Raw genomic sequence first — 15,533 nt, forward strand, 5'->3', positions numbered from 1 at the left:
TTTTGCTGGAAGGTACCATTACTATTTTGAACAAAGCCCACCCTATACAGTTACTTAAACTCATTCTGGCACTTCATTACTTAGTACACACCACTGGTTATCATTAAAGATGCAAGTTTTTATTGGACTGTTCATGACTTTGAAGTACACTAAGTCACTTCTCAGATCTGAAAAAATCAAGACAGAATTAAGGCTTAAACATACTTCTTAAAACAATGTTGGGAAAGGACAATGGGAAAAAAAATCTTCTCCATTTCAAGCAACTGAAGTAACTAGACACTTGGGCACATCACAGTTTAGAGCAGTAGCTGCCTAAATAAAAAAATCTAGTGGATCAATTTTTTAACTAAACCAAGTTAGCAGTTTCTTTTTTAAATGCTTTAATATCTTCTGTATTAATGAAAATACATTTTTGTCCTTCAAAAAAACATTTAACTAAGAGCTTGAAAACATTTTGTATTCTTAGTTTTTCTTTGAGCCCAAGATGATGAGGTTTATATAAACACATTTTACTTTAGCATGTAAAAGAACATTTGAAAAATAATTATACGTGAAGATATTTGATTATGTGTACTTTTGAATGATATCTGATATTACTAAAACATATGCAGCACTGTTTTATTGCACTTGTGTAATTTTAAACAAGTATTATTTTCTTTTTATAGTTCAAAGAATCAAACACTGTTTTATTGCACTTGTGTAATTTTAAACAAGTATTATTTTCTTTTTATAGTTCAAAGAATCAAACATTACGTGGTCTCACTTTTAGTTTCATTTACATCACTGTTCTTTGGAAATGTTTTGTACTTTATGTATTATAATTTATCTAAAATGAGACTACAGTTTATTACATTGCATATTACAATTTCAAATAACCTGAAACTGAGTTAAATTTGGAAGTTAATTAAATGCTGAGATGTTTGTTTTTTAATTTTGTGCAAAGCTACATGAGGGCTGTCTGCACTAGCCATCCCTAATTTAGCAGTGTAAGACTAGAGGGAAGGCAGCTAGTCATCACCACCCACCACCAACTCTTGGGCTACTCTTTTACCAACGAAGAGTGGGATTGACCATCACTTTATAATGCCCTCATGGCTGAAAGGTTGAGCATGTTTGGTGTGATGGGGATTTGAACCCATGACCCTTGGACTATGAGTTGAATGCCTTAACCCACTTGGCTATGCCAGGCCTCCATGTTGAGATGTATCAAATTTATGATGTTTGCAAGCAAGATTGATATACACAGATTTTTTTCTTAATACAAATATATTTTTGTGTATGAACATTAACACAATTTATAACAATCATAATTACAAACAATTATTACAAATCATGATTCACATACAAAAGCTTTACAAAGTTGCAAAAAATATTGTGTATTCTATCTGGGCTGGAACTGGATGTTTTTTATTCATGGTTCTCAATAAGGAAATTAATTCTGAGTTGATATAGGTGTGATTCACATAATGGGGAGCTAACTAGCTTTTCTCTGATCAAGTGTGAATTTTTTACCACTGAAGTTACACAATGTCTTTGTACAAATACTAACATCTGATGTTAATCTGATGTAGTTAAATGGTTTGTAATATTAAATATCTACAAATGTTTCTGATCAAATATCTGTAGTTTCCTGATTAATTAGCATTAATCACAGTTATAGCTTCTACAATTTATTGTATACCAACTGTAGCAAACCAACAATACGTACTGTCTCTCCACATGTTTTGATGACTACCTTTTATAACTGTTATGCAAGATTTAATAAGTTTCAATTTAAACAACATTCCTGGTATTTACATATATATAGTACAATGTTAATTCTTACACTCCAGAATCTTCGAATATAAAATTCCCAATTTAATGGCATAAGTTACATACATTTCTAAAAGTATATTTCACTGTAGCAAACATCAGTTTTAAAATAAATATATAACAGTAAATCCATCACAAATTATAAGTTTGTACACTCTCACTTTTGTTATTATCCTAGCTTGTGTTTTGCAATTAAAAATTATTTAATCTCATAATGTCAAATTTGGCAATTACAGGAAGAAGGGCAGGCTAATTAAAAACTCAAAAAATGTGCCAGTTCACAGAACACAAGGAAAACAAGCTTCTGTCTTGTCATACTCCAACTTCAGTATGGAAACAGATGGTCGAGGAGACCCAGATAATTTGAGTGAAAGTGGAGCTATTCGTCACAATCCTAATGGACTAGTAACATTTAGTGCAAATCCACAACCTATTTATGCTAATGTAACAGTTAATGGACAGAGGTTAGTCTCTCCAGTGAGTATAAATGGGCAAGAAAATAAAGCAGCTTGGGATAATACAAGTAATATTTAAAGTAGAAAATAAATCAAGTCCAAAACTAGATGGAATCATCTATTAGGGTGATAGCTGATGTATTGTACAACCTTCTGATGAAAAAGAAAATCAAGTAAAAGACAACTCCATCAGAATCAAAGACATGATTTTTGAAAAACCTTAACATTCAATTTTTTTTTTTAATTATTATTATACTAGATAATAGTATTTGAAAACTGTTCCACTGGTTAGTAAATAATAATTATAGTGAACAAATAACTGTACTTATACACTTATAACAAGTCATTTGTTCTCTAATCTGATCAATTTAATCTTTATAAATGAAATCATTTTGTATTATACCAGACGTTTTTATTGTAAATGATAAATAAACCTTTTTGATTCAAATTTACATACTTCATATTTGACAGAATTAACTCACTATGAATTTAAGAGCATTTTATCTGATGAAATTATTATGGTGATAGTCCTTGTGATTCTAAGGTGTTGTTGGATGGTTTATTGATGAAAAACATTTAATTTAACCGTTATGTGGTATGAAAGAATGTTTAAGAGATTAATTTGTAGTTACTGTAGGCCAAATAGCCTTTTATTGCATCTTAGTGTTTTTGGTTGGCAGTAGAAACCTATTATATTAATAGTAGGAATTGCTAATCAAAATATACATTTGCAGTATGAACCTTCATATATTTTCTCAATACTGATTCTTTTATCATTTTATAAAATCTAGTTCATAATATCTTAACTTGTAATGGTTAAAAAAAGTTAGAAAATTAGTATAGGGTGGTTATAATTTTTATTTTTCAGTAAGTCTGAACAAATTCAAACAGTTTTCTAATCTGAATTTCACGTTTTTAATGAGATTATAAAAGATAAAACTTATTGCAAAGATACTTGTTCATGAAAGAATACATGAAGTTCTCTATATGGTATTTTAATATTTATTTTTAGTTTCTATAAACCTGAAAATCATTTACATCAGCCAAATTAACTGAGGGTATTATAAAGAGTTGTTTATATCTTTCTTATCATAGAATATTATATAGAAAAAGTAACTGATTAAAAAATATCTTCCTTCATTTTTATTAGGATATTGTTCATTGTATCACTTATAGTGATTATTCCTTTAACAAATAGTGTTTGTAGAGGTCATAACTGTCTATGTTGGCAATTTTTCAGGTTACCAGGATAGACTGGAATAAATGTTGGAATGGAAAAACAAATATATAAAAAAAATTGCTATTTCATACAGAAGAAAAATGTATATGTACATACAAATTATTATAAAATGTTATTGTTGTAAAGACCTTGTAAAGTTTGTATAGTGTTTATATTTTTGACTCAGATTTTTGTGTTCTCACTGTACTACCATTTACAACAAATTGTTTAACCAAATACAGTTGTTGTGGTTTTTTTTTTACCTGAGAACCATTACGTTGACTGTGAAAAGTTATTACTGTAAAATTACAGAATAATGTGAAACTTGTGACTATAAAAAGAAATTATGAAGTTATTGTTTCATTATTATTGTTTATTTATAAATTAAATCTGAATGCTAAAGTACAGATGATACTAAAATACCAATAAGTAATCTTGCATGTCATGTATGTTATGATTTAAGATGTAGTATTCAAACACTAACCAAACAATGGGTATGTACTACAGATGTCAAATAAAGTTAATAATTGTGATATCAATTTTAATGAGTCAAAGTTTTATACCACTAGTTTGTCTGAAATCATAAACCTGTATTGTTCACGTAAAAGTGAGATCACATATGAAATCACAGCAGTGCCTTAGAAAGTTTAACATATACTGTTGAATTTCTCTTATCATGTCCCTCAAGAGAACTATAGAAAAATAGCAAGAAATAAAAAAGATTTCACTTAATATACCATACTAGTAATTATACAGATATCATAAAACAGCTCAAATGTACCTAAGGTTTGTCAATCTTGCTTTTGGTTTCTCTCTCTCTTACTGAGGATATTTATCATAAGGCATCAGATAAAAATCATGATCCACACCTATGCACTTGTGCCCATATCTTTAGTAACAACATACTTTTTCAATAAAAGCTTGTAATTTAGCAAATATGTTTAAACAAATAAATATAATTAGAAAAGTTATTAGGATCTTAATAATCATACAAAGTAAAACAACTCAGATGTACTACAAAGATGTGGTGTCAGCTTGTAAATAAACTGAATGGTTAAACACATAGGTTACTACTTACTCTACATTCTGTGAAGATGGTATTCTTGATGAAGTTTAACATAGCAACAATCCTTGTAACAAGATAAGGGTTCATTTGCTTGTATGTGTGTGTGTGTGTGCATATGTATATATTTATATATTACTTAAGCTAAAAAAAATCTCTGAATATGCATATGCACCAACAACTGTGGGTGCATTTTAAAAGTGAGAGTCAGTCCCATTATTTGGCCAAAAGATTTATGGCGGAGAGCATTAATGACTGGCCACCTCATTTGTGGCCAGTAGTTCAAAATTAGGTATAGCTATAACTGAATTCATGGGGTCTCTGACCTGGATGTTTAGCTCATGTGTACTGACATAAGTAGTTTATTCAGACTGATATTACCAAATATATACTTCCCAAACTTGTAACTACAAACTATACTTACTTACCTAAACTGCCAAACCAAAAGGAGCACGGGCTATTGACAACTCTTCTCTACCTAATTTGACTCTGATCTGTCTTTTCTTCCTTTATCTACAGGTATACCATACTCTCTTTATGTCTGCCTAAGTTTGTCTCCTCAGCAGGTGTTCCTAGGTCTGCCTCTCTCACATTTAGTACCCTAAGTAGGCAGTTGTTAAAAAGTCCCTAACGTTTAGACCAAAATTTTTGTCATATTCTATCTTTCTGACCTGCACAACAACACAGATTTCACAATGGAATTTAAAAAATCTTCCCTCTTTTCACAGTTTGTATTTCTTTGGACTTCTGGATATTTCCCAAAGTTAGCTAGGCTGCTTTCACTTTACTGATCCTGGCCTTTATTTCCGTTTTTATGCTGCCTATTTTGTCAATGATATTACCTAGGTAGGTAAAGAAGATGACTTCCTCAAAAGGCTCTACTCCCAGAAGGGCTGGCCTGTTATAAAGTTCTGTTGTATTTCATCAGCTCGGCTGGGTTGGTTGTTTTATCCTCTGTTTTCCTGTGATTGTATCAGAGGAGTACCAGATCATTAGTAAACTCCAAATCAGTCAATTGGCTTCACATTTTTCATTGTATTTCACTTCTTTCTCTTATATTGTTGCATCATTTAGTCTCTCACTGAAAAGAAGGGTGACAGAAGACATCCTTTTTATACCTTATTCTTCACCTATTCTTCAAAACTACGTGTAGCTAACCCCATGCACACCCTTGCAAAACATTCATAGTATGTGGCTTCTATCAGATATAAGTACTTATCTGGTACCTAATAGTTTCCTTCGATCCATATTGTTGAAAGCCTTTTCTTAGTAAATAAAGTTCACATACAGAGATGAATTCCATTTGATGAACTACTCCACTATGGTGCATAGTGTAGGAATATGACCTGTGCACAATCTTTTGTGATGGAAATTTGCTTCTTCGTTTCAAATTCTATTGTTGACTGCATCCTTGAAGCTCTTGGTGTGATTCTGTTAAAACCCTTACTGGGAACACAGAGCAACATTATCCCATAGTAGTTCCTTTGGGAGTTTAATGAAATGATCCTCCTAAATACTGTAGAACATACATCCCTTTCTCTTACAAATTTATCCAAAGGCTTATTGTATTTCTGCTTGACCAATACTTTTCTAGCCATGCTTCCCTCTATTGCCATTTCTGTGACAATGGACAGCATGTACCTGTACAGTTGGATCCTATACACATACACAGCTCAGATTAGACAATACTAATATTTTTAACCTCTAAGATCTGCTAGTACTTTCATTATATTTCCTGAAGTAACTTCTTTTAGTTACTTATAAGTTTAGTGCTAGGTTAAGTGCAATGTGCAAAGTGTTGACACATAGGTGTTACTTTTTGTCTTCCACTAGTGACCCTACAATCTGTAGTGTATAGTGCTATTTGCACTAAACCATTCTAGCATATCCAGCTTTGAGGGGGGATAACAACTTAATTTCAAAGTGAATTGATAACTAATTTAGTGCAGTAGTACCATTAACACAAAATGTGGAGTTAAAGGAAATACGTATTATTATAGGCTATATTTAATTGATTTCTAGCATATACGATAAAAAAATATCCCATAAAATGGTAGTGCATGTGTGAAAGTGTTTTATTGCTATGTACATTACATTTGCTCTATGCATGTCAAATTAAACTGGGATTGGCAAGAAAATAATTTGGGTGAGCAAATGCCCCCCTGTAATGCTGCCACTGACTATTGATAATTTCACCTGTGCAAACATTTTGATTTGATATGATCAAAGTATCTTATACTAGTTTTCCAAAAACCACAGATGTTTTTCTTGGATGTAGTGTGTCTCTCCTATTGTCAGTTTTCCATGATGGTTCACTATGTACTAGATATTTTGTTGTTTAAATTGAAACTTTCATTTGAATATTAATGAAACGTGCATACTGTATATTCAAATCATACTTTACAAACCAGAAACCACAGTTAACATGATATCAACAAGTTGTAACATACAAGTTAAAATCCATTCACATGCAATTTACTTATTGTTTTCCTTATGAAATTGATTCATAAATGTTATACAGTAATTGTGAAAACCTTCATGTAATATTCCTGCATGTATGTGGGAACATGCACATGTACTTACTGAAATGTGTATATGACCATATATACTTATTTCTATTACACATTATCACAATACACTGATAATTTTCAACATGTTCCTGATCAACTTGCTTCTCATTCATCTCAGATCACTTTCCAAAGCTATAGTCTGAATCTGTTATTTAGTAAAGTGCTGCCAACCAAAAGCCTTTTAACTGACATCAAAAAATAGCTAAATCATGACCCACTTTGTGAAATATTCAATGATTATAAATATATAAAAGTGACCTTGTTCCATACCTGAGAGTGGACCAGTGAAATTCAGAGCTATGTTCTATAAAAGACAAACAACAGTTTTTATTGGAGCTTACCTTGTTAAGACTGACATTTATACAGTGGTATAGTGTATCAGTGTTAACACCAGCACTGAAAATCTCAATTTGAGTGTGACAAGGAGAATTGCTATTGAGCATTATTGCTAATACAGGTAACACTTGTGCTTCTCATTCTTTGTGTTATGCTAAATCTAGATAACCCCATCCATAAAGCTCTAGTGTCCACCAGTTGTAATAAAAGGTGATAAACACTGCTTGGCAGTTGATAAAAAAATACATCACTCATATCTTCACTAATAACTGCTCAAACAAGTGCTGCAGGCACTTTGTGCTTACCTCAACCTAAATCAGTAAAGCTATATCTTGCTACATGTTACAGAGCAACTATACTACAGTTAGATCTTTTAGTTGCTTTTCATGGAAGTAGTATTAATTGTGGTACTCATCTACAAGTAGACTTTTGTATCATATCATTACATCAGAAAAGAAGTTGACTCCCACAGTGCTTCCAAGATCCAAAACTTCAACTAATAGACAATGTCAAGGTCTCACCATGTAGCAAGACAAGCTGTCTGCATTTTCATGACCTTGGTCTGGATGATAATATATAATTAATTTATACCTCATTAATTCTGTTTTACAGCATGCTATCATTTCTATATGGTTTTAAATTTTACCTACTACTTCAGTATTATATGTTTCACTTGAACAATAAACGTTCTACCATATAAGTAGTGTTAAATGTTTTTTATTAAGACAACATCTGCAAACATAGTAGTGATGCTCATGATGTGTTAGTTTATATTTAGCATATCCAGTTACACGTTCTACTTTATCCTGTAACTTTGATAACACTACTTCGATTTCATCGTCACTGGAATTCACTCTCCTTGTGCAGATATGCCAACTTTGAGGCTACTTTTAAAGCACACTTCAAAGGACTGGAACGATTTCTCATATTCCTCACTTCATCTTAAGTTTGACTCTCCCTTAGTAAGAGGAATAATGGTGAGGTAGTCTTGAAAAATTGGTCACAAATCGTTGGTAACATGAAACAAAACCCAGAATATGTAGACTGGTCGTTTGGTTTGTTTTGAATTTCGTGCAAAGCTACAAGAGGGCTAATCTGCATTAGCTATCCCTAATTTAGCGGTGTAAGACTAGAGGTGTAAGAGAGCTAGTCATCATCACCCACCGCCAACTCTTGGGCAACTTTTTTACCAACGAATAGTGGGATTGGTCGTAACATTATAACGCCCCCACGGCTGAAAGGGCGAGCATGTTTGGTGCGACCGGGATTCGAACCCGCGACCCTCGGATGACGAGTCGAACGCCTTAAGACGCTTGGCCATGCCGGGCCCGCTTTGGGAAATGAAAACGGTAAGAGGGGTGATGCTGACTTTTCATAGTCTGTTTTTTTATTCAAATAACTCAAAAGAAGACTGGTCTTGGGCAAATTAAAAAAATTCTCAAGTCCATGTCAAGTCATTTGACTGTAATCATTTTTTTAAAAAGTAAACTTTCCAAGTGCATTTCCCATTTGTTATAACAAGTAAACCAACCATGGCTCATTTTATAGCAAAACGTAATCACAAAACTTTCTTGTAACGAACAGACAGTAGAAACCAGTCTTAAAATTTGTAAGCATTTTTATACAGGTGCAATGGGATTTCAAATAAAAATTCACTTCCTCGCCTGTGTTCCATTTTAAAAATTTAGTGTGTTACTTAATTGCAATACAACAACGATGTGAAGATGGTTTTGCGTTGTCTGAGGTATGACAAATGTTAAATTAGTAAAATAAAAATATTATTGTATCGAATAAGTATTTAAATATTGTAACTTGTAGTACAGACTACCCAGCAGCAAATAATAGTGAACCAACAATGTACAAAAAAAATCTGGTTAACTGAGCTGGAAAAGACAAGTAGACAAAACTGGTTCAAGTCTCGATATTGATGATGTCATCAAAAGTGTCCGAGAGTAATTAGCCAAGATGAAACGTTATGAAAGCTATGTTAGTCTATAGCCATGTTAAGTTTAATCCATATTGTACATTATTTTCATACTTTTCTATTTTAATTTATGAGTCCTCTCCTTCCCATGTGGAGTAGGACTAGTTAGGTAAATGAATAACAAAAATTACCCAAAACGAATTTAAATATGTTCTAGACACCAAGTGATTAGGGCGCCCAACTTGCAATCTGAGGGTTGTGGGTTCGAGTTCCCGTTCCACCAAATATGCTTTTCTTTTCAGTTATTGGGATATCATAATGTGACGTTCAGTCCTACTGTTCGTTAGTAAAAAGAATAGCCCAAGAGATGGTAGTGGATGGTGATGACTAGCTGCTTTCCTTCTACTCTTTCACTGCTATATGAGGGACGATTAGCGTTGATATCCCTCATGTAGCTTTACACGAAATTCAAACTAAACAAACAAATCGATTCTAACGGTACCAAAAACATCACAGTAATAATATTTCCCAAGTTTAACCCTTCAATGACTGTATTATAAACTGAGTAGGATTAGGGGTGAGCGGCCGCCAGGAGCCCAGGCTTGATTAAAGAGGACCCACAGTTTACTAGTACAACATTATAATGATGGAATATACTGCAGCGTGTCTATTGAGATATAGAGAAGCTTCGTGGTTGAGTTGCTACCTCGCGGGGATAGAGCTATGTTTAATTCGCCCCTGACTACAAATAAACTTTGAGTTTAGAATCAAACGATTTAAACAAGAATTATTATCATGATATTTGGATCGTGAATTACAATATACCCCTTCAAGAATCATATCGAGATAAAATATTTAGTGATATAAGTACAAAAACTGTTCAGTTGTACATTTATAAATTAAAACTACTAAAAATATGTCATATTTTCTTTCCTTTCGAATGAAGAAGTGACCATGTGGTGACTTCACCTCATAAAAACTGGGTAACATGATGTAAAAACATCTGATTTACCAAAACTGAATGATAAATTATCACCGTTATCAATAAAAACAACAGGTGTGCGTGTGTTTCAGAGTTGTAAATATGAAAACTTCCGCTGTCCCACTAGGAAACAAAAGCAATAAATAGGCCAATCATGTTTTCCGTCTGGTGTGGCGAAAACACCAGAAACATTATGTCTTTCTCTCAGTAAGAACTGAACGCCAACAAATATTCCAGTTTTCATTTCAAGAATATAATAAATAGAAATAAGATGGCATTTATATACAAATTTGTATGTTTTTATTATGCTGAAAAATACGAAAGCTGCATTACCAGACGTTTCTCACCTACAGACATATTCATTTTGCCATAGGGAATTAACTTCCAACAATACACTTCAGCCTCCCCTCCCTACCACTACCACCAGTGGCACAGCTATATGTCTACGGACTCACACAGCTAAAAACCGTCTATTACTTGAAGTACGTCTGCAGGGTCTCCGAAAGGTAGTAGTTTCAAGTATAAATACAACTCAGAGTAAGAGTAACAAATATGTTTATTTCTTGCTTTTGAAGCTCATATATTATGCTGTGTTGTAGCCTACAGAATGCATAATTGTTCTCGTGATTCATGGCTTCTGCTCGTTCTACTGACGTCACGACAGTATAAATTGCAATGTTAAACGTCCCTTATGTAACGCTATTTTATTGTCTATTGATTGACTAACAGACAACACACTATTATATATTAGTGCGAGTTGTTAAAGCAGGTGACCCATCCAAGCGGCTTTCGATCCCCTTTCGGAGAAATCTTTGGATTGATTTTAGTAGCAACAGGGAGGTAACACCTTGCTTTAATTAGAAGTTAATAATTAATCAGTGAGTATTTTACTAGACTGAATCTAGCTTGTGAATCCTATAATATATGTACAGAATTCAGCAGTATCATTTGTCTTGGAAATATGTAATTTTTAAGAATCGTACAGTGAGGTTTACAGAAAATAAATCGAACTAGATGAGCACCTAGTAGAGCACACACCTTCGCCACCCACCGTCGGCCCTAAAAAAAACCAATACGTGTCCTTATGTCCATCTTTTCTAATACACACGAACCATTTTTGGCAGAAAAATGAGGAATAATATTCTACATATTTCCACCGAATTTCATTAAAATACAATAATTTTTGACTGAGTTATAGAGCAAAAATAGTGTCAAAATCGGTTCACATATTAACAAATAGCGTTTTATTTTTTTATTTTCCTGACCTTACTGTGATCTTAACCTTCCAAAACTAATCATTTTTAAGTTGGGTCATAATTCAAATCCGTTTGTATGTTTGGGAATTTCGCACAAAGCTACTCGAGGGCTATCTGTGCTAGCCGTCGGCGACCCTCGGATTACGAGTCGCACGCCTTACGCGCTAGGCCATGCCGGGCCTAATCCAAATCCACTCAGCTGTTTTCGAGAAATCTTGCTGACAAACACACACAGGTGGCGGAGGTAATAATGGAATTAATAATCACATATTTCAAAATTAAAACTATCTTAAAATACCATTCCAATAACAATCTAATTAAAACTGAGAATGTTTGTTCAATTACAAATTTTTATATGAAAAGTATCCTTCCTCCCAAATGAATATAAAAAATGAATTCTATAAGCAAGAGCTTTAACAAAATTTAAATATTCAAAGATGTATAACAAACTAAGGTACCTGTTCTTCTCCCGGATTATGAACTTCAGAAAGTGTGGATCGCCATCTGGAAAAGTGATAGAAGTTGCTTCTGTGATATATTTGTTTAACCATGGATATCTCAAACAGTTATGGAATGAAATGGATATTCACGTTATTTCATGCGAGGACATAATAGCTATATTGCCAAATGTAGAGTATATGGATTTCTGTGTAATTGGACTGTTGAACTGGGCACTTGGAAATTGTCATTGTTATAAACTACGTGGCTTAAGGAAGACTAACAGGTAGAAGGAGTATATGATTTAGATGTGGCATCCTTACGAAAAAACGTTTCGCAATAAAAACTATCCTGCAAGTCTATTATCTGGACGAACGGTCATCAGATAGAAAATGATCAAATATGGTAACACGTAATGCAAAGATTTGGTGAGTCTCCAACATAGTTTTAATATAAAGTTCTCGGTCTCTGAACAACTTGACTCTTTATTTTTTAATATCACGTCTTTCACGTAGCTGACTTATTCAATCAGATATCAGTACTTTTTGATTTAATTATTATTTTAAGGGTTTATCCGAAGTGGGATGTGAACTCCAGCTATTGTGAAATCTATCAACACAAAAGCAGCTCATTACATTACGACACCATTCCCTGGTTTCTGATTTTCCATCTCTTACTAAACCCTTAAGTATTTGGTTTTAACCTACTGGCTGTGGATAGTAGTCAATTTAAGATTATCCAAATAAAATTACAAAAACATTAAAATATATGTGCTACAGTTCTTAACGTCTAGTTCAGGTTAAAATCTAAGAAAATTTTTTGTTTCATTTCAGTTTTTCATTGTTTACTATGTGTTTTGCCTGTTGAAGGTGAAGGTGAACAACAACCATAATCTTACCACTTTTTGATTGTTCGCTTCTCTTAATCTAAAATAGAAATGAAACTGTTTTTTCTAATATGATGTAAGAGTATTGAAATTTCTTTAGAAACATAATAGTAGTGGCATTACAGCATTTGGAGCAGTTGTAGCAAAACCACACATTTGGCGAAAAGCATCATCTTGCATAAGCTAACTTGTTCGGAGTCACTACTGTTGCCTATACGTGATATGATAACTTGCGTTGTTAAAAACTGGCTGACTGACAACTTACTTTTTAGCTCAGTCGTTAGGGGATTCATGTAGTATTTATCAAGGCTCGAGTTTGACTCCGAGGCGAGAAAATACAAGGAGGAAAAGTTACATTACTACAATGGTACTCATTTCACAACAATTTAAGATATTACTGTCTTGCCAGTAAAATATATTAAGTCTTGATTTTCAGAAAAATTCAATAATCAAACAGAAATTACATTAACTGAAAGTTTGTTTTGTTTGTTTGTTTTTTGGAATTTCGCACAAAGCTACTCGAGGGCTATCTGTGCTAGCCGTCCCTAATTTAGCAGTGTAAGACTAGAGGGAAGGCAGCTAGTCATCACCACCCACCGCCAACTCTTGGGCTACTCTTTTTACCAACGAATAGTGGGATTGACCGTCACATTATAACGCCCCCACGGCTGAGAGGGCGAGCTTGTTTGGCGCGACTCGGGCGCGAACCCGCGACCCTCAGATTACGAAGCGCACGCCTTAACGCGCTAAGCCTAACTGAAAGTACATGTATTTCTTTGACTTTTGACTCATTTTGCTAGAAACCGGATTTCGATACCCGTAGTGGGCTAGCACAAATAGCTCATTGTGTAGCTTTTGTGCTTAATTTCAATCAACCAGTCTTTCTCTTTATTCTTTTTCCAATGTTTTATTATCCTTAGTAGGTTTCTTATCACACTTTTTGTCCGTGTGCCCATCTTGAAAGTTGAAGTTTAATCAAAGTTCATTTCATTTTTACTGAAATAATTTTCCTTCTGACAACAGTGCTGTAACATATTTTCTCATTGAACGGGCTCTTTTAGATTATTTGTAAAAAAAACAACAACAAAATAAAACAAAACCCGAAATCCTTTCCATTTGACAATAACAAATTAATTTATTATGGGCCTAAGTGCACAAATAGCGTTTCAACCGAAATTTAGAGACTAATGGTAAGAGTATGACTACGAAAAATTATTTATAGAATTACCTACTAAATTTTCCAAGAAATTGAACAGACGAGATAAAACAAACTTTAACATTGAACTCATAAATCCGCTGAATACGCATTATCTTCTCATTTTGTACTCGTTACTCGTATTTATAACATATTTTTGTTTTTGGATATTTCAAAAAGTTTTTCAATTCTTAAGATTCTCAAACATTATTTGTATTGCATCATTATCATTATCACTAATAATAGCTCTCTATAGAAAGTAAATAAATTATAACTAACAGTTATACTTACAACAGTATCATGTTCATTTTTCTTTTATTTTTGGGGGCTATTTCAAACGTTTGTTTGTTTGTTTGGAAATTTCGCACAAAGCTACTCGAGGGCTATCTGTGCTAGCTGTCCCTAATTTAGCAGTGTGAGACTAGAGGGAAGGCAGCTAGTCATCACCACCCACCGCCAACTCTTGGGCTACTCTTTTACCAACGAATAGTGGGATTGACCGTCACATTATACACCCCCACGGCTGGGAGGGCGAGCATGTTTAGCGCGACGCGGGCGCGAACCCGCGACCCTCGGATTACGAGTCGCACGCCTTACGCGCTAGGCCATGCCGGGCCTATTTCAAACGTAGAAAATCTATTCGTTGTTATAAGTAATATTAACAATGTTCATAATGAAACTGAAACTAAATTACATTAATTTTGTCATTTGTTAGAAAAACTCTACAGTTACACAGATTTAACTTATTATATTAAACAACTAGGTGGAGTACCCCTTCCCTGGACGGAAGTTATTTGATTTGTTTGTTTGTTTGGGAATTTCGCACAAAGCTACTCGAGGGCTATCTATGCTAGCCGTCCCTAATTTAGCAGTGTAAGATTAGAGGGAAGGCAGCTAGTCATCACCACCCACCGCCAACTCTTGGGCTACTCTTTTACCAACGAATAGTGGGATTGACCGTCACATTATACACCCCCACGGCTGGGAAGGCGAGCATGTTTAGCGCGACGCGGGCGCGAACCCGCGACCCTCGGATTACGAGTCGCACGCTAGGCCATGCTGGGCCTACAAAGTTATTTGAGGAAAGGTTATTTTAGGACAGGAAAAGTAGCTTCCTTTATATGCGCCCCCCGCTAGTACAGCGGCAAGTCTTTGGATTTACAACGGTGGACTCAGCAGATAGCCTGATGTGGCTTTGCTATAAGAAAAACATATACACTCCCTTATACGTTATTGTAAGAAACGTCTATAAAACTGCAAAATACAAAATGTGAAACGGCGAGTTTGCATGTGTATTTGTATGGACCTAATAAACCTTCATGACGAATTTGGTGAAGATAGATCCATCAACACGGAGAAAGTCAGAGGTAAAAAACACGAAAATGCCCATAAAAATC

General features: G+C 34.0%; 1 protein-coding gene across 4 annotated transcripts in view; it reads left to right on the forward strand.

Annotated features, from left to right (window-relative positions):
• The window catches only part of LOC143255746 (sushi, von Willebrand factor type A, EGF and pentraxin domain-containing protein 1-like), a 94,982-nt gene extending 90,957 nt beyond the window's left edge, over positions 1 to 4,025 (forward strand). For 3 of the 4 annotated variants that reach the window (XM_076511915.1, XM_076511916.1, XM_076511918.1), the window contains one exon: positions 2,049 to 4,025. In XM_076511915.1, coding sequence (XP_076368030.1) covers positions 2,049 to 2,346 — 298 coding nt within the window. In that variant the 3' untranslated portion in view covers positions 2,347 to 4,025. The remainder of the gene's footprint in view (positions 1 to 2,048) is intronic. The other variant, XM_076511917.1, reaches the window with a different exon arrangement.
• Positions 4,026 to 15,533: the final 11,508 nt, after the last annotated feature.

This window comes from Tachypleus tridentatus, chromosome 7 (assembly GCF_004210375.1).
Source record: "Tachypleus tridentatus isolate NWPU-2018 chromosome 7, ASM421037v1, whole genome shotgun sequence".
In the NCBI taxonomy this organism is placed as follows: domain Eukaryota; kingdom Metazoa; phylum Arthropoda; class Merostomata; order Xiphosura; family Limulidae; genus Tachypleus; species Tachypleus tridentatus.